At 38.8% G+C, this 24,426-nt stretch overlaps 1 protein-coding gene across 1 annotated transcript in view; it reads left to right on the top strand.

Moving 5' to 3' along the window:
• The window catches only part of CSMD1 (CUB and Sushi multiple domains 1), a 1,429,265-nt gene that overhangs the window by 839,243 nt on the left and 565,596 nt on the right, over window positions 1-24,426 (top strand). The window contains exon 7 of the mRNA XM_029226263.1: window positions 6,277-6,354. Within this exon, the coding sequence (XP_029082096.1) occupies window positions 6,277-6,354 (78 nt within the window). The remainder of the gene's footprint in view (window positions 1-6,276; window positions 6,355-24,426) is intronic.

Raw genomic sequence — 24,426 nt, 5'->3', positions numbered from 1 at the left:
TAGAATGAAACAGGATGTATATAAAGCACCTTGCAGAGTGTCAAATACATAGTAATTTTAAAAATTACGACTCATTAATAATACTGTAATATTAATGATATTTTATTAGATGATTATAATACTTCTATTGAATGTTGGTCAGGGGAGTACATGGAAAGTTTAAAAATATGGCGATAAATACCAAAACCATCACAGGGCGATGCTCAGACTTATGAACAAGGAGTGACCATTGAATCAGAGGAGAACTGGAGCGTGTGGGGTCTGGACATGGGGGGAGGGGACCTCACATCACAGACAGAGAGGAACTGGAGAACTGACCACAAGATCTAGCAACAGGGAGGTGACAGCTCACCTTGATAGGGCTGTTTTCAGGTTCAGGAGAGAATGGGAAGAGATCAAAGAAAATGATTCACTGGAGGAATTTCCTCTCCCTGTTCCCAGGAGAGGAGAGGAAAGGGCCAGGCAGCTGTGGGGAGTATGGGCAGGAAAGAGTTCTATTTGTTCGCTGCTCGCATGCTTGCCTTTTTGCTTGTTTGCTTTGTCTCGGTTCTTAAAGATGGGAAGTGAAACATGTTTGTATAATAATGGGATTGATCAAGAAGAAAAGAAAAAGTGATTGTGAGGAAGAAGGAAAATGATGGCATCATGTTATTGAGGTGATGAGCCCCAGTGCAGACAGAGGTGGAGGCTCTGGTTTTAGATGGGAATGGCTCCATCATCCACGATAACAACCATATAAGGTCATATGATTAAACTGATTTTTATCAGCATCAACATGAACTATGCGTTTATAAAATTAACAGAGAATAGGAAAGTGGGTCCATACTGAGATATTTAGTGATTCTTAGGGATTCTTAGAAATACTTTGATACAGTTTGAAAAAAAATTTATGTGTTAAAAATATAAAGTGATAGGAATTTTGATGACTCTTCGTCAATATAAAACACATAAAATCTAATGAAATATTAAACGATTTAAGTAAGGGTTGCTATAATTGGATCTATTAATGAAGCAAATTAATATTTTGAAAGTATTTCTAAAACATTATGGTGTAAATGCTTAGAAAAAAAAGTAAGCTTTAGAAAGTGCTTTAGAAAGTAAGCTTTAAAAAGTAAGTGAAAGAATGCAAACCACTGGGATTCCTCAAAATATATTATTTTCAAATCATTTATTTTTCTCTTCAAAATGAAAAAGATTAACAAAAAATCTCTGAGATAATCCAGAAGTTTAGATTTTTTCCCCCATAATAAAGGAAAACAAAAAATTTTCCAAACAACACATGAACCAAAAATATTTTTCTGAAATATTTTGTTTTCCTAGTTCAAGAATAAGGTAACATATATAATGGAGTTTGAATTATCATATCTGCTAAGGTGACAATATAAAAAGACAATGTATTGATAAATACAAAAGATTAATAGCTTATGGACTGTAATTGCTTGCCAAATTTAATAGAAAGCTATTGATTAAATAATTATAAGACAAATTAAATTAGATAACAAGAACATTTCTAACAATAAGAAAGCTCAATAGATTATGTTATACATAAATATTTTACATGTTGTTTTATATATAATAAATGTAAAATATTTAAGTATACAACAATAATATATATGATATGTAAAGTATTTAATATATAACATATATATAGTGTATAATATGTAAAAATACACAACATATAAATAAAATATAAAATAAATGTGAAAGTGTATATATGTGTGTGTGTGCATGCACCTGTATAGTAAGCTCTCGTAACTCAAAGGATTTCCAAGGATTTCACTATTATTGCTATCAATGATTGTGAATATTCTTTTCACGTGCCACTTAGAGGGAATTTTTTAGCCTGGAGAAGTATTAATAAAATCACGATAATCCTCTGAGTTAATAATAAGTCCAAAAAAAGAGCTTATGTTTTAAATTCCAAACCCTGATTTCTTCAGTTTGTCAGTAGTTGGTGTATATATGTGAAACAGTTTCCTCTGTGGTTTGTGAGGTTTCTCAATGGCTTCCGTCCCTGTATTTAGTAAATTAAGTTTGTTTGAAACAATTTTGCATTTTATTTGTTTATTTGGAATTTTCTGAGCTCCCCATTATGGGTAAACTATGGTGTTAGACATTGAATCCTATCATCTGGTATAGGAATTTCCAAGGACACCAGAGGCAGATGGTAGGATTGGGTTTCCTGAGAGAAGTCTGATGTGTGTGGAGGATCGCAGTGGACTTTGACTTCTTGCTGCTGGGGCCGGGGGAGGGAGCTGGGAGGGTCCAAGGAGCAGGCTGAGCTTAATTAGGGGTCAGTCATGGACAGAGAGGGGAAGGACATTCTCCCTGGAAAGGACAGAAAGTTGTTGTATGTAGCTTTTTTTTTTTTTTTTTTTTTCAGCACGATGGTGCTGTACTGCTGTGGATTCTCCCCTCCTCTGAGTTCTAACTTGTTTCAAGTTAACACATCCTCTTTCTGGACAGCCCTGGTTCTTGGCAATGTTGTGAAGGAAAGGAAGGGACCCTCCTCAAAGGGTCTTTCCCCTCATCACCTCCCTGAAGCCCCTCCTGTCCTCCATCCAGAGTCCTCCTCCTTCCCTCCCCTCAGGGCTGGGCAGAGAGATTTCCATGTTCAAGGACAGATGCAGCAGATGAGGGATGGAGGGGGGGGTAGAAATAGTACCAGCTTGCCATTTTGTTGGTGCAATGGTTATGAAATGGCTCCATAGCAAAGATCAGTACCTCTCTCTAATCATATCTGACCCTGAGTCTTCTTCTCAGTCCACTGGTGAACATCGGCGTCTGTCACTGTCTGGGTCCTCCCATTTTCTACACCATGCTGCAGCACCCCACCACACACACTCCTCATTCCATAGTACCCCAAGACGTCCTCTCAGGATGCTCCCCACCACAGGAGTGCTCCTTGGTCCTCTTCTCCTGGACATCCATCGAGAGGCCATCCCTCAGCTTGACCACAGGCCCCATCAGAGATGGCCCCTGCCTCACCCTCAATGCCTTGTGACCAGTTTCCAAACATCAGATGCCCTGCATCCATGGCTTACCTGTAGTTGTCATGCATCTCAGCACTGGTGAAAGCCACCATCTCCCCACCTGCTCCTGAACCTGCTCAAATGCCAGCACCTCCCCTTACTTCTGAAGCAACTTCCTATAATAACCTCCTTTGGGGAGGTTTGCTTCAGTGCCTCCTTTGACAAGGAAAGGAATTGTCAATACCAACGTGAGGAAGTTGCTTCTTTCCTTGAATTCAAAAGCTTGGTTTTTGGGAGGAAGGTGGGAAATGGGAGAGAATCAGCTTTTATTTTGTTAGTGCAGAGAGAAAAGAAATAACAGAGTCAATAGACTATCCTGGCAGTTTAACCCTGGTGTCACTGCGATGATTTGAATTCCAGGTACAGAGCTCTTCAGCGTTTTCAGCTTCTTTCCAGGTGTCGGGATCCTACAGTCTCTACCTCCATGCCTTCCATTGTCAAGTGGGCAGAATACAGTGAAGGGTGTTGGGTTCTGAGTGGGAAGATTTGAATCCAAATCCCACATCTTACTCCCTATGTCCTCTCAACAAATCTGTGAACCTTGATTTCCTAATATGAGTAAGGATCTTCATAATACCTACTTCAGAGGGTTGTGGAAAGAGTTAAATACCATGGTGTGTTTGAAGATGCTTCCTTAAATATAAGGTAGTGTACAAATGTCACTGTGAAGAGGCCAGCTGGGAAGTGGGATGAGGGCCTTGAGAGGTAGAGCCACAGACACATGGTACCCAGAGGGTCAGAAAATTCAGTGACCAGGGGAAGGGACAGGGAGAGGGAACAAATGTCCAGTAACATCAGCGATGGAAGGACAGTCCCTCCTCTGGGGAAGCCATGTGAATGCAAGTGATCCAAAAATAGCAACAAACACTGTCGTGTATGGAGCCCACGATGTCCAGGGTCTGCTCCTAAAAATGGTGCATTCATTATAGTGCAGGGAACACATATCTGTTCCCTGCATTTGATATCAGCATGCCCATTGTATTAGTCAGGGCTGTTTTGAGAACCAGAACCAATAGGATGATATATATCATACCATCCTATATAAGAAATATAAGAAGTTGTCTCTCATACTTATGGAGGCTGAGAAGTCCCAAGATTTCAGGGTGAGTCAGTAAGCTGGAGACCCAGAGAGCTAATGGTGTGGTTCTAGTTCAAAGGCTGGCAGGACCAAGACCCGGGAAAAGCCAGTGTTTCAGTTTGAATCTGAAGGCAGGAAAAAAAATTAGTATCCCACTATGAAGGCAGTCAGACAAAGATAAATACTGGATGATTTTACTTGTATGTGAATCTAAAAAACAAAACAAATGAACAAATGTAATGAAACAGAAACATTGTCAAAGACACAGAGAACAAACTGGTGGTTGCCAAAAAAGAGGGGTCGGGGGAGAGAAATAGGTGAGGGAGATTAGGAGGCACAAACTTCCAATTACAAAATGAGTCACAGGGATGAAATGTACAGTGTGGAGAATATAGTCAGTAATTATGTAGCATCTTTGTACAGTGACAGATGGTAACTAGACTTATAGTGCTGACCATTTTGAAATGTACAGAAATATCAAATCACTGTGTTGTACACCAGGAACTGACATAGTGTTTTAGGTCAGTTATACTTCAAAAAACAAGCAAAGAAAAACAAATAAACTTATAGGAAAAGAGATTTGCAGTTATCAGAGGCGAGGGGTGGAGGGAGGGGAAATTAGTTGAAGGCAGTCAAAAGGTGCAAATTTACAGTTATAAAATAAATAAGTGCTAGGGATGTAATGTACAACTTGGTAAATATAATTAACACTGCTATATGTTATATATGAAAGTTAAGAAAATAAATCCTAAGAGTTCTCATCACAAGAAAGAATTTGTTCTTTTATTTTGTATCAATATGAGATGATGGATGTTTACTAAACATATTGTAATTATTTGATTATACATGTAAGTCAAATCATTGTTCCATACACCTTGAACTTATGCAGTGCTGTATGTGCATTATGTCTCAATAAAATTGGAAGGAAAAAAAGCAATAAAATTGAAAAAAAATTATAACCCAGTATGAAGGTAGTCAGGCCAGAAGAATTCTCTTCTGCTCAGGAAAGTGTCAGCTTTGTGTTCTATTCCAGTCTTCAGCTGATTAGATAAGGCCCACCCACATGGAGGGGGGGCAATCTGCTCTACTCAGTCTGTGGATTTAAAACTTAATGTCATCCAAAAACAACCTTCACAGAAGCATCCAGGAAAACATTTGACAAGGTATCTAGTCACTTTGGACCCCAGTCAAGTAGACATAAAAAGTAACCATCACACTCCTTTTGCAGATAAGTTAACAGGCTCTGAGTTAAGTAACTTACACAGGCCACATAGCTAGCAAGTTGTGAGCAAAGATTTGAGCCCAGGTCTTCATGCTACTCTAGGTCCATATATGTAAATCAAATGTAAATATGTAAATCAGAAATCTTTAAATTAAAATATTTTAATTTTAATAAAGATATAATTTTAATATTCAATACAAAATTTTAAATTAAACTATTATTTATTTTCTTCCCACAAATGACTTCCCACTTTTTTTCCCCAGAAATGACCACAAAAGTGGAACTTCTTAAAACATTTAATGCAGAACCTAGTAAACTCAAGAAACTTAAAGCCTGAGAACTGTGACTTTAGAAACCAATGTCATACATTTTTTATATTGCCTGTAGGTTATGAGGGTCTGTAAGTACTGGTGTTCTTAGCATTTAATCATGCACATTTAGAACATTTCCTCCTACTAGCTTCCCATCAATAGATATTTGTTAAACTTTGAGTGATTAAATGACTAGATGAGTGAATGAATGAATAAATTTCATTTTTCTTCAAAATTTTTCATGTATGTAGCAAATTTAGAAAACTCTAGTCACTGCACGTAAGTTGAGAGAGCAGTCTGCTGGGTCATTTGGCGAAATGATAATGATTTGTAGAATTTGCCATCACTGGTGGTAAGCAGCTTTGGGTATAGATGGTAATCCTACCACATACTATTTTTAGCTTCTGACACTGCTGTCATAAGATATGATCTTGCTGGTTGATAGACTTGCGTTAATTATTCACAGGCTCTTATACTTCATTTGCTTTGCATCATTCACCCCTTAGAATGCATCCCATATTCCAGGGGTTGGTAAGAAAGCAGTTATGACTGGAAATGCTGTGAAGATAAAACGCAATTTTATGATATCTCTCTGAGTCGTACCTAATAATGGTTTTATTTTGTTTCTTCCAGTGAAAAAGGCGATTGAATTGAAGTCAAGAGGAGTAAAGATGCTTCCCAGCAAGGACAGTAGCCATAAAAACTCCGTCTGTAAGTCCTCTTTCTTTCTGTATGAGGATTGATATGTCCATTAGAGGGAGCGGTTTCGGAGAGGTAATTCTATAAACTGCTTTTCCCACTTCATCTCGTTCTGCTTTCCTACCTTCAAAGTATTTGCCGGGAGAGAGAATCTACACTGTGTATTCATCTTATCTCCTAAATGCATCTCAAACCCGTCTTTGCTCTCTACCCTCATCAATCACTGAGACTGGACCTTCCCGATTTCTCTGTTAAACAGCTGTTCCACTCTCAGGTGTTTTGATCCCAGTTTCTCTTTCCATTCTAGTATATACCACACATACCAGAATGATCTTCGGGGCACAGGAGTCTTGTCTTGTCATTCTCCTATTAAAATGTTCTTGAACATCCGTGGACTAAAGAATAAAATAGTTCCAGGCAACATCTATATCCCTTCAAAGAAAACCAGAATATGAAGACCACATGTATAGGGGTTCTATCTGGATGTGCCCAGCACATAGTAGGCACCCGGCCAATAGCTGTTGGATAAATGAAAGTGTCCCCTGGCACCTACTTTTCTGGTATCTCTTCCTTAACACCTTTCACCATAATTTAGCCAAAAGGACCAGTAGACTGTGTCATGTGTGCCTTTGCTAGAAGTGTCCTCGCCACCTTCCTTGCATGCAGAAGCCCAGGTGGTCTTAGAGCCTCACCATTGGAACCCTTTCCTGACTTCTCCAGGCACGGTTAGCTGTTTCCTCCTATTGTTCCCCCAGTCCTGTGTTCTTAACCTCTTCATTTTGTCACAGTTTCACTATGGGTTTGCCTATCCTGCTCACTGCACATTAGAAGGCTCCGTTGAGATTCTCAAGTGGGTTTATTTCCAGGGTGGTTCTTTCCCCTGCATCATGTTCTTTTTAAAATTTTCAGCCTCTTGGGGTACCTTTTCTATTCATTCCTGGTGACCTCTTCTTGTGGTGTTCCTGCTGACCTGCTCTCTTGGTGAAGAATCCCAGTGGTTGGGATCTATGTATTTTATTTGGTTTGCCACTAATAGCAGTTGGTACATGCGGGACGCTTGAGGTCACTTGGAGCACCCTCAGTTCAACCAACTCTACTTTTATCTGCGTGATATATTGGGCTTGTGTGTGAGGTTTTATCCATGACAAATATCACATTAAAACTAAAAAGCAAATACAAACAGCAATAATGATCATTTAAAAATCACATTGTAGATTAACCTACCTCTGCTTTCTTAATATCCCTATTTTATGGCTTCCTAGTGATTGCCTGTGTAATGATAGTCCATCGACTCTGTATAATGACCCTATCCTCTGGCACTTGGGGAGGACAGAGAGGTAAACCCAGACCCCTAGGATGTAGGCTTCAGACACAGATGTGTCTTAGACATTTTGAGATAATATAGACTGGGTGATTTAAATTTATTTCTCATAGTTCAGGAGGCTGGGAAGTCCAAGATCAAGCTGCTGGTCGATTCAGTGTCTGATGAGGACTCACTTCCTAACACAGACAGCAGTCTGTTTTCTCACTGTATCTTCATAAGGTGGTGAGAGGGAGAGATCACCTTTTCGGTATCTTATAAGGGAACTCATCCCATTCATGAGGTCTCTACCCTCATGACCTATCACCTCCCAAAGGACCCACCTCCACATACCATCACCTTGGAGGTCCGGGCTTCAAGATATGAATTTTGGGGACACACACAGTCTATTCAAGGGGGATCCTTCAGTCTCTGACTGCAGTTCAGGCCCTTAGGTCTCTCACATACACACAAATCAACCTGTAAATGCACTTCCTGTTTTCATTGTACCTCTTTTTGGATAATCATGGGCAGTACTGTTCAAATTAAACTGGACTTACAAATAATGAAGGACAAAACTACTGGAGGGCAGGAAGAAAGGAGGTCATTCTTTTAAAATAAAGTTTTAATATTTTGTTCTCATTAGTTCGGAATGTTTAGTAGAATGGGGGATGTGGTATGTATAGTTACTTTGAAATTTATATTTTATGGATTAAAAACCTTGCAGAAATGATCCACAGTAACATAGAACTACATATCAGGTGAACCCTTATATCAAATCAGTATGAGGTCTGATAGCAGTCAAGTAGACATCAAATTTATCTGCTAGTGGAACATTCAGCCAGAGTTTTTTTTATGAAAAGAATGTGTCTGGGTCCTTATCTGAACACAAAATTGACAAATGAGTCATAACTCATTGGTGTTAGAAAGTGTTCTGCCCTTTCTCCCAATAGTATTAAACTATTTTTTTGTTAGGCTTGAAAATTAATCATTAGAGGAAATGAGGAATGCCTTCTAAGATCAGCAATGTAATAAATAGTAAAATGTTATTTATGCAGAAGATGTGGCTGAGGAAACTAAATTAATTGCTTCATAGAGAAAAGGACATAGGCTTTGAAGCTAGAGAGACAAGGATTCAATAGTTGTAAAAGTATTTATCATATTCAAGTCCAAGTTTTATCATTTATAAAAGTAAAATGGTAATGATTCTTTTTGAGTAGATGAAGCAAGGTATTTGTAAACTGCTTGTTCCAGTATACAGCATATAGTGGGCATTCCGCCAGCCATACCCGTTGGGAACTTTCCATACACAAACAGGAGACATAAAGACTGTATTCATAGTAGGTCAACCAAGGATCTAAACGGCTGGGATCTTACTTGCTGGAAGAGGAGGTAAGATCCAGAGCATTGAACTTGTTCTGTAAGATCTTAGGAAATAGTTTGGTTCCTCATAGGAGGTGAGCCCAGAACACAGGCCCCTGAAGCCTCACCCAGGACACAGCCTTCACCTAGGAAGTGATAAACCCCTTACCGTTTTGATGGGGTGTGAGAGGGAACATGAAGGTGATGCATATATTTTATACATGTGGTGACACTTGCTGCAGACGTGTCAGTTACTGACACTATTATTAAATCATTTATATACAGATTAGCTAATTTATTTACATTCAGTGTTTATATTAAATATGGTGCCTTTGGTATTGGCCTCGTTATTTTTCACGCCATTCAATAAACTGTAGTCTCTGTATTTCTGGTTTACCCTGAGAGCTGGGTTTCTCTTGGAAACCACAGCCTCTGCTGTTCTCGAGGTTAAATTCAAGCATACAGGCCTCTCTGACACAGGGTACGTAACTGCCCTGAACCTCAGTTCCTCCACCTGAGGGTTCGGAAAAGGATATAACAAAATACTCAAAAAATGCTTAGTGTAGGGTCTGACAGCCACTGTTAGCTATCATCCCACCTCACTTGTGTGGATCTCTATTTTGGTAGTTTTCATTGTATATAGACATTTTTTATTTATGAGCCTTCTTCCTGAGATGCCTCACAGAGTAAGAAATGTGACAGCAAAGGCTGTGTAATTATCCCTTTACCCCCTAATCTAAGACTGTGTCTGCTACCAAGCACCAGTGAGGAGCTTATTTAATTACAACCTGACAGGAATGGATGACAGTAGCAACTGTCCTCTTTTTTAAAAAAATTTTTATTTGGTATTGGCGTATAGTTGATTAGCAATGTTGTGTTAGTTTCGGGTGTGCAACAAAGTGATTAAGTTATATGTATACATATATCTATTCTTTTTCAAATTCTTTTCCCATTTAGGTTATTACAGAGTATTGAGCAGAGTTCCCTATGATATACAGTAGGTCCTGGTTGTTTATCTATTTTAAATATAGTAGTGTGTATGTGTCAATCCCAAACTCTCAATCTATCCCTCCCCATCGCTGTTTACAATAGCCAAGACATGGAGGCAACCTAAATGTCCATTGACAGGTGAATGGATAAAGAAGATGTGGTACATATATATACAATGGAATATTACTGGGCTGTTAAAAAGAATGAAATAATGCCATTTGCAGCAGCATGGATGGACCTGGAGGTTATCATACTACGTGAAGTAAGCCAGACAGAGAAAGACAAATATCATATGATATCACTTATATGTGGAAACTAAAAATAATAACTGTCCTCTTGTGGTTGTGGGTTGTGTTCTGCCAGTAAGAAGCCCCAGCAGACGATTGGAGGGAAGCATGATTGTGAGATCCGGGTATTTATCACTCTTGGAAAATCCCCTCAAACTGGCTGTGCTTGAAGGTGCAGAGGCCAAAGGTCACAGCTCCTCTCAAAGGGGTTGACCCTACAATGGTCTTTCCCTCTGGCTTTCAGGGCTCATTTTCTCCCCTGTTGCTTCCAGCCCAGGGGGGTGATAAGAGCTTGACTGTTACCTTGTTCCAAGTGTCTGCACTACCCCTGGTGGCATCTCTAGGTGTACTCGGATACAAGCAGCCCCTTTGTAAGGAATACTGGTGTACATTACTCTCCTCGAGGGTGGCATTAATTTCCTGTTCGGACCCTGTTTAAGATGATGGAAAGCAGTCAAGATTTTGGTGAACCACTGAGGGCAAACTCTACCCAAAGATCCAGATGGTTAAAAACAAAGCACTAGACCAGGCAAGGAGCCATGCCTTCCTGCAGTTTCAGGCGCAAGCCTGGTTAAGTCCTCCTGACAGTCCCCTGAGCATCAGGAGGGAATCTAGGAAGTGCTGGGAAAGAGCTGGAGGCCCCGGACAGGGGTAGGTGAGGGTTTCACAGACCACCAGAAGGAGCTTGTAGTTTAGTGACGGAAGGCTGCTAGGGTCACAGCAGTGAGGCCATTCCAGCGCTGAATTGAGGGAACCTGTATCGTGTTATAACCGGGGAAAGACAGGGTTTTGTGACTAGTACATTAAAAAAAATTTATACCAATATACAGTAGCTGGTACATAGATTAAAAACAAGCTCTTGGGCTTCCCTGGTGGCGCAGTGGTTGAGAGTCCGCCTGCCGATGCAGGGGACACGGGTTCGTGTCCCGGTCCGGGAGGGTCCTGCATGCCGCAGAGCGGCTGGGCCCGTGGGCCATGGCCGCTGAGCCTGCGCTCCGCAACGGGAGAGGCTGCAGCGGTGAGGGGCCCGTGTACCGCAAAAAACAAACAAACAAACAAACAAAAAAAACCAAGCTCTTCATTGTTCTATTTGAAGGATAGGTGGTGCCTGTATCCCACAGTCCCGGATTCCAGCCTATTCTCAGCCTGTCTCCCCATTTTCTCCCTAGATCTGCTTTGATTTTATACGTTTGGTCCACAATGAGCCGCTTGAGAGCTGAGTTCTCCTCTGGGAAGTGCTTCTTGTCTGACACCCACACTGAATTACACACTTCCTCATCCTCTGATAGCCCAGGCTAGCCAGCACTTAGCAAGTATTTACTGATTAAATAAATGAAGGAAGGAAAAATATCCATTATTGTGGAGCAAAAGCCCTACAGATTTTCTCTTTTACTCCTCTCAGTGGAATCTGATGAATCCTTTGTGAATTTTGCCCTGGAATCACTAAGTCAGTCAGTTCCTCTGTCCTGCCCTGATTTCATGTTACCAGTTAACCCTTAGCAATTCACTTTAGTCCTTAACATGCATCAACTTAACCATAGGGTGGAGTGCTGTGAAAGGCTGTGGAGATATTTCAACACATCTATACAGTGAGGGTGATTTCCTACGTTAATTCTTAGAATGAAATGACTTACAGGTTTGGTTTTTTCATCAGTCTCATTCATTACTGATTAATGATGTTTTCAGGAAAGCCCAAAGATAATTAAGGTTTTAATTCTGCGTAATGCTCTAAATTTCTCACTATTTAAAGCTTTAAAGGATTGAAGCATAATTGGGCAACATACAGCAGGAAGGGCACCTGGAATAAATTCAGTCAACATCCCCCCCCCCCACCACCATCTTTCTTTCATCACTGAGTGATGGAAGGCTTCTCTTTATTCTGGAATTGGAACCTCTCAATAACATAGGATTGTTAAATTGCCACCCTTTTTAAATGGTGGTAACTGTAGATGACTTTCTTCCTCTTCTCCTTGACATTCTCCTCCACAGAATACAATGTTAGCAACCTAAGTGTGAGAGTCAGGAGGGTAGGTAATCCATTACTGCCCTTCTAACTCCAAAATATAAAAATCTGTAGGGAGAAGGGCAAGCAAAAACCTTGGTGGTTATTTTCCAGCTAGAGATTGTTCTCCCCATGTAAAATTAAAGACCAATGGCTTTACAAATTCAATATTGATTTGTTGTAACTCACTCAGATAAATTGATGGCACAGTGGTGTGTCAAGCATTTGCAGTTACAACAGTTTATACCCAAGCAGGATAGGACATTGGGTTCAGAGTCATTATTTAATGTAAAGCCAGTTAAACATTGCGGAAAAATGGAAAAGTGTAATGCATTGCCTTATAAACCCTTGGGAAAAAACAACAACAGACCATTATGAAATAAATGACCCTAAGATTCTTCTACTTTTGACTGTAAACCATTTCTTTCATTGCCTTCTTTTCCAATACGTGAATTTTTTCCTACCTTTAAAAAATACGTGAAGCCCTGTTAATGAAAAGCAATTGATCAAATATTGTCTTTTATAATAACAATAGTTCCATTTTTCTCTGGTTTTTCTTTTGTCTTGGACATAATTATTTGGAAGGGCACATTTTAAAACTTTTGTAGTTCCACTTTTTGGACAACAGTGCAAAATGATACCTTAATGACTTTAAAGAGTTAAAGATGCAGTCCTAATGATATAATGTTTGATTTATCTTTTTAACATGGTGTGACTCATTAATCCACTTTCTAAAATATGCCATAATAAGTGACTTTCCCATCTGTGCTGGGTCATACTGTATTATCCACTTGTCACTAAAATTGCTGCGTTCATAGTCGTTGTTTTCTTATGTTTGAGATAATTTAAGAGCAAATGGAATATACTAGTATGTAATATTCTCTTTTTACTTATATTCCAGTGTGCTAAGAGGGAAAAAAAAAAGGTTAATCTTATGCCTTGCATAATTTCTTCCCTTCCTGTCAGCCAAAAATGGGCTCAGCCCAGGAAAAGTCTCTCCTTTCAATCCTTTCTCCATAAACAGGGATTAGTGGAAGTTAAGGAAAAGGAAAAAGGAAACCATTGATCTTTATTAATAGGGGCAGAATGAGAGATAAAGAAAAGGCAAGCCATCCCAATAATTTTCATCATTTGGAAAGTAGTTTCAGTGTGATCCACTCCCAGAACGGAAAGAGGCATGTCTGATTAATGACCCCAGACTTCTCTCTAGATTTCCAGACTGTTATATCAACCTGCCCACCCAAGATTTTCATGCCCACGTGTGATAGGCATCACTTTCCCGTCTCAGAAAAAGGCCATTGCTTTTCCTGTTAGGGACCTAGAGCCTGGCGCCACCCCTGCCCCCAGACACCAGCCAGCCTGCTGCCTCCCAGCATATGTCAGAAGCCGACCACTTCTCTTTACCTCCAAACCACCAATGTCCTTAGGTGTATTACTGCATCATCCTCACCCCGTCTCCCTGTCTCTGCCTGTTTCCCTGCAGTCGAGATCTCCATACCTCATCCAGAGGGATCAGGAGGGAATATCCGTAGAATCACATCATTCTTCCGCTCAGAACACTTCAGCGCCGTCCCATCACAGCCAAAATGAACCCACATTCCTTACAGAGACCTACAGGACCTCCTTACCTCCCCACCCCATCCCCTCTCCCTCTGGCCCTTGTCCACTAGCTTTGGGGCTGTTTCTTAAGGATCTCAGACACACTCCCACCCCAGTCTTTTCTCCTCTATTTGCTGTCTGAAATGGTCACCCCAGTCATCCCTCCCTCCCTTCAGATCATTTCTCAAAAATTACCTTCTGCGTAGGCTCTCACTGGTCACCCTAGCTAACTTTCACACGCCTTGCCCGTACATCACTTTACCCCCTCTTGTTACCTGTTCTGCTTTCCTCTGTATCACTTATCATAGTATATCATATGTATCATGCTTATTTTTGTATGTATGTGTGCATATTAGTGTGTGCATTTATATGAATGTGTGGGGGTGTGTATGGGGAACATTAAGTGTAATATAGTGTACATAAGGTGTGCATTCTATACTATTATGTGATGTATGATGTATATGTTCAATATAATATATTGTATAACATAATACATATTATGTGTCATATAATGTATTATATAATGTGTAAATAATAATAATTAAGAGTGTATATATATATATATAAATATATATATATATTCTTAATTACTTCCTGTCTCTTCCATTCCTGCCACTAGAATACAGTCTCTTTGAAGGTAGATATTTTTGTCTGCCCTCTTCAGTGATATCTACCAAGGACTCAGCAGAGTCTCAGGCACACAGCAGTTGCTCAATAAACATTTATCCATTGAACGACTGAGTTTCCTAGTTATGTGGTGGCCTGAAGAAGTGTGACAAAGTGATGTCATACTTTTCTTCAGTTAGGTCTTTGTATTTCACATCTTAATCATGCATTCACCAGTCACACATTGAGGAAAGACAAATAGCTGTCATGGAGATGTTCAAAATATGTTCCTTCCCTAGAGGAAATTACAGTCTACTGGTATTTCAGGTTATGTAAATATTTATCAGATGAGTGCTGCAATAAAGATAGCAACCCTTATTGAGCATTGAGTAAAAATAGAAATTTATTAGCTTTCAAAATAGTAGTAGATCAACCCATAAAAAGTCAGAATCCGCAGGGAAGATGTAAAGCAACATTAAATTAAGTCCTTTGAAAGCCAAAACACCATACTTTCTATATTACACCTCATCAATGACTGAATTCCTTGAACCTCTCATTTATAGACATGCGCTTGGCAGTGGTTAAGAGAAAATCATGCTTATTATCAAAATTATATGTAGTATATGAACAAGGCACAAATAATTAAATAACTGGTCGACTACAATAAAGTACTACAGTCTTAGAATCATTATGCCCACTGCATGAAAAGAAATGTTAAAACCATGAGAAATTAATCTTTTTCAAATTTCTGTCACAAGGTGACAGCATTTGGCAATAAAATCTCATTGTCAATCTAGATTCTGTGCTCTAGTAGGTCAGAAAATATTCTACAATACACTAATTTTCCTCTCTACCACTGCCGGATGAGTCCATTTGTTACTGAATCGATGACTAGGGCATGCTGGCTTTTAGAAAGGGCATTTGAAGAACTGCAATGAAAGCCAGTCCTGCAATTCTCCAAGTGCTACCCCAGATTTGGTGCTTGAAGAGGGCTGTGGACGTGAGGGAGATGGGATGAGGGAAGGAGAATGGAGGGAGGCTATTAAGAAAGTTGAGTGACTCCATTAATAAGGCTTCTAAGGCAGGCTATCCAGGGAACAAAAGTCATGCCACGTCCCTTAATCTCATCAGCCATCGATGATGCTTTGTGTGGTTTCCACCTCTGAAATTTTATTCCAGAAATAATTTCCAACTGGCATTTTCATCACACCATACTTTCCCAGGTAACTGGATATATTGTGGTTTCATGAATCCCCACTTGAATAATCTTCAAAAATTAACAGGATTTGCTTTACCCAGTTACAAAAAAACACACCACATTTTGTTTCATATTAATATTGTTATAGTCACTAAGGTTGTTACTAAATTGCTGGAAATGCCACCCATCATCAGGTTTTGTTTTTAGAGGACTTTATTGCTCTATTATTAATGGGTGATTTATTTGAATGGTAGTAGACTAGAGTGATTTGTAAAACTGCTGCAGGAAAAGGCGTGTCTGCTATTCTCTGTGCTGGATTTCTGGCACTAAGTGCTCTAGACCTTGCTTTAGAGCAGACTTAGTGGAAAAAATATAGCCCCATTAACCTCTAACAGTTGTATCAAGGTTTAATAAAACACTAGGGATAATTGCCCCAATCTGCTTTGTTCCGTCATAAAATGTAGCAATATGAAAATTTGCAGTTGTTAAAGATCCTTGTTTTCTTAACAAAGATCCATTCCCATCTAGCATGAATATAGTAGATTGTACAAATTGCTTCATAAATCAGGTAAGTAAATTATGCTTGCAGTTTCTAAATAGGCCTTTGTCACTGCAGGAGCTAAAATATCTTTTAAAATGCTATGGAAAATCTTGCTGGGAAGGGAACTGCTGTCTAGATACATTGGGAAGAATGGCATCACTGGTAACTAGAAGCAAGGCTAGGTGGTGCATCAATGATTTATCATGCCATTTACAGATATAATTTCTTAAGTAACTAGAAAAAAAGGATTTTTAAAATAAGTGAAACAAGATATAGCTTGATTGGATTATAGATGGTTCAATTGTACTGTAACCCTAGTAGGAAGTAAAATCCTTTTAAAATGGGTTCAGCATACAGTTATAGAGCATAATCGATTAACTGAAGGGACAAACTCACTTTGCAAAACGACTGGAGAATGCATTCTTTTATTACAAACAGTGAACAGAAAACAACCTACAGGTTATGGTAGACTTGAAAGAACAGTGTACATCAGCATTTCCATCACTTATTTTTTAGAAGCCCAACATGTCACATACATTTTTATCAAATTTTATAAAATAACTTAATCTTCCCATATAATTGGGTGAAAATAACTCTGAAACTAGAGAATTGTGGGACTATTGGTGTTTGTGTGTTGGTACAGGTACATAATTCCAGTAGTAGTTAGAAGAAGGACTTGCTATTCCGTTGTAATTTAATTATCCTATATGGTCAGATGTTTGCTAGTGAGTAACTTCAATCAGAAGTTCTAAGGGTTAAGCTAATTAATCATGGTAGCTCCTTTATGAATTAAATTAAAGCCCTCCATTCTATATACAAGGAAGGTAAGTTGGCCAGTTAAATTAATACATCCTGATATAAAGATAGATAGGAGAGTTGGGAGTTAAAAATCAAGGAGTACTCAGAACATCAAGGGGAATTCAGAAAAGATACATATCTCTTAAGCCTCATCATTTTATTTAAAACACACTTTTTTTTTTTTTTTTTTTTTTGCGGTACGCGGACCTCTCACTGTTGCGGCTTCTCCCGTTGCAGAGCACAGGCTCAAAAGCCATGGCTCACGGGCCCAGCCCTCCGTGGCACGTGGGATCTTCCCGGACCGGGGCACAAACCCGTGTCCCCTGCATCGGCAGGCGGACTCTCAACCACTGCGCCACCAGGGAAGCCCTAAAACACATTTTTAAAGGTGTAAGGAGAACACTGAAAATATTTTCAGATTAAGTCCTTTCATTGGAGTGCCTTTAGAATCACAGAATTGTAAAATTGAACTCGACTTTCAGCTTTCAGGGAGAAATCAGTTTGCCCAGATGGATAAAGCTGCCTCACTGAAGGAGAAATTCAGAGATAAATGAACTGATATTGATCAAATAGTGATAATGCTGATAATTTATGTTGATTTTAAGGTAAGTAGTTAGTGTGTTCAGTAACAGAAAATGTAAGAAGCGTGGGTGCCGCCTGTCTGTTTAGATTGAGGGAGGAGGGAAATGCCCATCTTCCTCCAGTTATTCAGGGAAGTCTCATCGACAAGATGCTGTTTGAAGCATTCCGATTCAGGTGAGAGGGTGGTGAACTCACATCTACCTGTATCACAGGTGACCCTCTAAAGACTGGCACACCTGTCATGTATCCTCTACATTGTCTTTCAAAGGTTTTTACTTAGTTGGCAATTTCTCTTTTTACCAAGAACAGAAAATACCGCTTTATTTTGAAATGATCATAGATTTTCAGGAAATTGTAAAATCTACAAGGAGGTCTTGGACCTTCACCCGATTTCTCTAACTATAGCATAATCTCAAAACCGGAAAAGTGACTTTGGGACAATCCACAGAGTTTTTTAGTATTTCACCAATTTTACATGCTCTCTCGTGTGTGTGTGTGTGCATGTGTGTAGTTCTACACAATTGTATCACCTGTGTGGATTCTTAAAACCACCACCACAATCAAGACACAGAGCAGCCCCATCACCACAAGTCTCCCTGTGCTGCCCTCCTGGTAGTCGCACCACCTCCACCGGGCAAGCACTCAGCTCTTCTCCACTCTATCAGCTCGTTATTTCAAGGATATCATATGCATGGAACCTTACCCTGTGTAACCTTTGGTGATTGGCTTTTTCCTTCAGCACAACTCCTTTGTGAACCATCCAAGTGGTTGTGTATATCAGTAGTTGGTTCCTTTTCATTGCCATGGAGTTTTCCAAGGCAGGGATGTATCACTGTTCAGCTATTGGTCTGTTGAAAGAAACTGGTTTTGTTTCCAGTCTGTGGCTCTTAAGAACAAAACTGCTATCAACTTTGTGCTATGAACGGTTTTCCATGAACATGGGTTTTCATTTCTCTTGGATAAAGGCCTGGGAGAGTAACTGGTGGATCACATGATAATTGCTTGTCTAGTTTTATAAGAAACTGCCAAACAGATTTACAGAGTGGCTGTACCACCTTATGTTGCCACAAACAATATACATGTGATGCAATTTCTCAGCATCCTTTCCAGCATTTGGTGTTAAGACTTAAAAAAAAAAAAAAAAAAAGAGCCATTCTGATAAATAGCTGGTGATATCTCATTATGGTCTTAAGTTGCATTTCCTTAATGGCTAATGATGTTAAACATTGTTTTATGTGCTCATTTGCTATTTGTATATCTTCTCCAGTGAACTGTTAGTTTACATATTTTGCCCATTTTCTATATATATATTTTTCCTGTCGAGTTTTGAGCGTTTGTTATATAGTCTAGATACTAATCTTTTGTTGGACATATGGTTTGCAAATATTTTCTGTCTGTAGCTTATCTTTTCATCCTCTTCAAAGGCCCTTTTGCAGAACGAATCTCCTTTTTAGCTGATAGACTTCCATGTAGAGAACACAGATTCTAGTTTCTTTTAAAAGCAGGAAGGCTTGGCAATACCAGGCCTGCTGCCATGCATGATATCTACAGGAACAGCTGACTGATGGCTGCCTTAAATAGAAGTGGAGTGAGCCCCATTGACCAGAACCCCATGACCTGCTTACAGCCTGTAGGCTGTTTAGGTTTACAATCCTAAATCCTAAATCTTGGCAGTTTATGTGGCCTGTATATAGAAGGCAAAGAAACTGATAAAACGTTCTCATTCATAATCCCACGATTGATAGACATTTTCAGGGGGATTCAAATGAGCTGTACAAATCGTGATATAAGGGAATTTAAATTTAAATTATGGAAATAAATTTAATTAATGCAAATGATAAAGAAACATTTTATAAATTCTTATTTATTTTTTTCAAAATTCTTAACCTTTTATTTCTGGTTTAGCCATAAAGTTTTAGGTTTATAATGGACAATTTTGTTTCCCTTACTTACTCTGCTGTCTTGAATGCAAAATGGAATAGCCTTAATATAAATCACCAGAGATACATAACAATGATTTTTTAAAATAGATCTTTATGGGAGTGTAATTGCTTCACAATACTGTGTTAGTTTTTGTTGTACACCAAAGTGAATCAGCCATATGCATACATATGTCCCCATATCCCTTCCTTCGTGAGCCTCCCTCCCACCCTCCCTATCCCACCCCTCTAGGTCATTGCAAAGCACCGAGCTGATCTCCCTGTGCTATGCTGCTGCTTCCTACTAGCTAACTATTTTACATTTGGTAATGTATATATGTCAATGCTACTCTCGCTTCACCCCAGCTTCACCCTCCCACCCCGTGTCCTCAAGTCCATTCTCTATGCCTACATCTTTATTCCTGCCCTGCAACTAGGTTCATCAGTACCATTTTTTTTTAAGATTCCATATGTATGCTTTAGAATCTGGTATTTGTTTTTCTCTTTCTGACTTACTTCACTCTGTGTGACAGACTCTAGGTCCATCCACCTCACTGCAAATAATTCAATTTCATTTCTTTTTATGGCTGCGTAATATTCCATTGTATATATGTGCCACATCTTCTTTATGCATTCATCTGTCCATGGACACTTAGGTTGCCTCCATGTCCTGGCTATTGTAAATAGTGCTCCAGTGAACATTGTGGTACATGTCTCTTTTTGAATTATGGTTTTCTCAGGGTATATGCCCAGTAGTGGAATTGTTGGGTCATATGGTAGTTCTATTTTTAGTTTTTTAAGGAACCTCCATACTGTTTTCCATAGTGGTTGTATCAGTTTACATTCCCACTAACAGTGCAAGGGGGTTCCCTTTTCCAGCACCCTCTCCAGCATTTATTTGTTAGTAGATTTTTTGATGATGGCCATTCTGACTGGTGTGAGGTGTTACCTCATTGTAGTTTTGATTTGCATTCCTCTAATGATAAGTGATGTTGGGCATCTTTTCACGTGCCTCTTGGCCGTCTGTATGTCCTCCTTGGTGAAATGTCTATTTAGGCCTTCTACCCATTTTTTTAATTGGGTTGTTTGTTTTTTTGATATTGAACTGCATGAGCTGCTTGCATATTTTGGAGATTAATCCTTTGTCAGTTGCTTTGTTTGCAAATATTTTCTCCCATTCTGAGGGTTGTCTTTTTGTCTTGTTTATGGTTTCCTTTGCTGTGCAAAAGCTTTTAAGTTTCATTAGGTCCCATTTGTTTATTTTTGTTTTTGTTTCCATTTCTCTAGGAGGTGGGTCAAAAAGGATCTTGCTGTGATTTATGTCATAGAGTGTCCTGCCTATGTTTTCCTCTAAGAGTTTTATAGTGTCTGGCCTTACATTTAGATCTTTAATCCATTTTGAGTTTACTTTTGTGTATGGTGTTAGGGAGTGTTCTAATTTCATTGTTTTACATGTAGCTGTCCAGTTTTCCCAGCACCACTTGTTGAAGAGGCTGTCCTTTCTCCATTGTATGTTCTTGCCTCCCTTTTCGTTAATTAGGTGACCATATGTGTGTGGGTTTATCTCTGGGCATTCTGTCCTGCCCCATTGATCTATATTTCTGTTTTTATGCCAGTACCATACTATCTTGATTACTGTAGCTTTGTGGTGTAGTTTGAAATCGGGGCGCATGATTCCTCCTACTCCAGTTGTCTTTCTCAGGATTGCTTTGAGTATTTGTGGTCTTCCGTGTTTCCATACAAATTGTGAAATTTTTTGTTCTAATTCTGTGAAGAATGCCATTGGTAGTTTGTTAGGGATTGCATTGAATGTGTAGATTGCTTTGGGTAGTATGGTTATTTTCACAGTATTGATTCTTCCAATCCAAGAACATGGTATACTTCTCCATCTGTTTACGTCATCTATGAGTCCTTTCATCAGTATTTTACAGTTTTCTGAGTACAGGTCTTTAGCCTCCTTAGGCAGGTTTATTCCTAGGTATTTTATTCTTTTTGTTGCGATGGTAAATGGGATTGTTTCCTTAGTTTCTCTTTCTGATTTTTCATTGTTGGTGTATAGGTATGCCAGAGATTTCTGTGCATTAACTTCGTATCCTGCAACCTTACCATATTCATTGATTAGTACTAGTAGTTTTCTGGTAGCATCTTTAGGATTTTCTATGTATAGTACCATGTCATCTGCAAACAGTGACAGTTTTACTTCTTCTTTTCCAATTTGGATTCCTTTTATTTCTTTTTCTTCTCTGATTTCCGTGGCTAGGACTTTCAAAACTATGTTGAATAAGAGTGGCGAGAGTAGACATCCTTGTCTTGTTCCTGATCTTAGTGGCAATGCTTCAGTTTTTCACCATTGAGTATGATGCTTGCTGTAGGTTTCTCATATATGGCCTTTATTATGTTGAGGTAATTTCTCTCTTTGCCCATTTTCTGGAGAGTTTTTATCATAAATGGGTGTTGAATTTTGTCAAAAGCTTTTTCTGCATCTACTGAGATGATCATATGGTTTTTATTCCTTAATTTGTTAATGTGGTGTATCACGTTGATTTGCATATATTGAAGAATCCTTGCATCCCTGTGATAAATCCCATTTCATCATGGTGTATGATCCTTTTAAAGAGTTGTTGGATTCTGTTCACTAGTTTTTTGTTCAGGATTTTTGCATCTATGTTCATCAGGGATATTGGTCTGTAATTTTCTTTTTTTGTGATATCTTTTTCTTATTTTGGTATCAGGGTGATGGTGGCTTCATAGAATGAATTTGGGAGTGTTTCTCCCTCTGCAATTTTTTGGAAGAGTTTGAGAAGCATCTGTGTTAGCTCTTTTCTAAATGTTTGATAGAATTTGCCTGTGAAGCCATCTGGTCCTGGACTATTGTTTGTTGGAAGATTTTAAATTATGGTTTCAATTTCATTACTTGTGATAGGTCTGTTTATATTTTCTAATTCTTCCTGGTCAGTCTTGGAAGATTGTACCTTTCCAAGAATTTGTCCATTTCTTTGTGGTTGTCCATCTTATTGGCATATAGTTGTTTGTAGTAGTCTCTTATAATCCTTTGTATTGCTGAGGGTGTCAATTGTGAGTTCTCCTTTTTCATTTCTTTTCATTTCATTTATTGATTTGCATCCTCTCCCTTTTTTTCTTGATGAGTCTGGCTAAGGGTTTATCAATTTGGTTTATCTTCTCAAAGAACCAGCTTTTAGTTTTATCGATCTTTGCTATTGTTTTCTTCATTTCTGTTTCATTTATTTCTACTCTGATTTTTATGATTTCTTTCCTTCTACTGACTTCGGGTTTTCTTTGTTCTTCTTTCTCTAGTTGTTTTAATCGTAGGGTTAGATTGTTTATTTGAGATTTTCTTGTTTCTTGAGGTGAGATTGAATTGCTGTACAGTTTCCTCTTAGAACTGCTTTTGCTGCATCCCATAGGTTTTGGGTCATCATGTTTTTGTTGTCATTTGTTTCTATGTATTTTTTATTTCTTCTTCGATTTCTTCAGTGATCTCTTGGTTATTTAATAGCACACTGTTTAGCCTCCATGTATTTGTGTTTTTTACAGTTTTTCTCCTGTAATTGATTTCCAGTCTCATAGTGTTGTGTTCAGAAAAGATGCTTGATACGATTTCAATTTTCTTAAATTTTCCGAGGCTTGATTTGTGACCCAAAATGTGATCTTTCCTGGAGAATGTTCCATGTGCACTTGAGAAGAGAGTGTATTCTGCCACTTTTGGGTGGAGTGTTCTATAAATATTAATTAAATCTATCTGGTCTGTTGTGTCATTTAAAGCTTGTGTTTCCTTATTTATTTTCTGTTTGGATGATCTGTCCATTGGTGTAAGTGGCGTTTTAAAGTTCCCTACTGTTATTGTGTTACTGTCCATTTCTCCTTTCATGGTTGTTAGCATTTGCCTTATGTACTGAGGTGCTCCTATGTTGGGTGCATAAACATTTATAATTGTTACATCTTCTTCTTGGATTGATCGTTGATCATTATGTAGTGTCCTTCCTTGTCTCTTGTAACATTCTTTATTTTAAAGTATATGTTATCTGATACGAGTATTGCTGCTCCCACTTTCTTTGGATTTCCATTTGCATGGAATATCTTTTTCCATCCCTTCACCTTCAGTCTGTATGTGTCCTTAGGTCTGAAGTGGGTCTCTTGTAGACAGCATATATATGGGCCTTGTTTTTGTGTCCATTCAGCCAGGCTGTGTCTTTTGGTTGGGGCATTTAATCCATTTACATTGAAGGTTATTATCGATATGTATTTTCCTATTACCATTTTCTTAATTGTTTTGGGTTTGTTTTTCTGGGTCTTTTCCTTCTCTTGTGTTTCCCACCTAGAGAAGTTTCTGTAGCATTTGCTGTAAAGCTGGTTTGGTGGTGCTGTATTCTCTTAGCTTTTGCTTTTCTGAAAAGCTTTTGATTTCTCCATCAAATCTGAATGAGATCCTTGCTGGGTAGAATAATCTTGGCTGTAGGTTTTTCTCTTTTATCATTTCAGGTGTATCCTGCCACTCCCTTCTGGCCTGCAGAGTTTCTGCTGAAAAATCAGCTGATAACCTTATGGGGATTCCTTTATATGTTATTTTTTGTTTTTTCCCTTGCTGATTTTAATAGTTTTTCTTTGAATTTAACTTTTGTTAGCTTGATTGATATGTGTCTTGGTGTTTTTCCTAGCGTTTATTCTGTATGGGACTCGCTGTGCTTCCTGGACTTGGCTGACTATTCCCTTTCCCATGTTAGGGAAGTTTTCAACTGTAATCTCTTCAATTATTTTCTCAGACCCTCTCTTTTTCTCTTCTTCTTCTGGGACCCCTATAATTCGAATGTTGGTGCATTTAGTGTTATCCCAGAGTTTTATGAGATTGTCTTCAATTCTTTTCATTCTTTTTTTCTTTATT

The sequence above is a fragment of the Monodon monoceros genome, unplaced genomic scaffold (assembly GCF_005190385.1).
Source record: "Monodon monoceros isolate NGI ecotype Baffin Bay Population unplaced genomic scaffold, NGI_Narwhal_1 Super_Scaffold_17, whole genome shotgun sequence".
Lineage (NCBI taxonomy): Eukaryota > Metazoa > Chordata > Mammalia > Artiodactyla > Monodontidae > Monodon > Monodon monoceros.
Note: the sequence above shows the minus strand (reverse complement) of the source record. Positions and strands in the feature narration are given on the sequence as shown.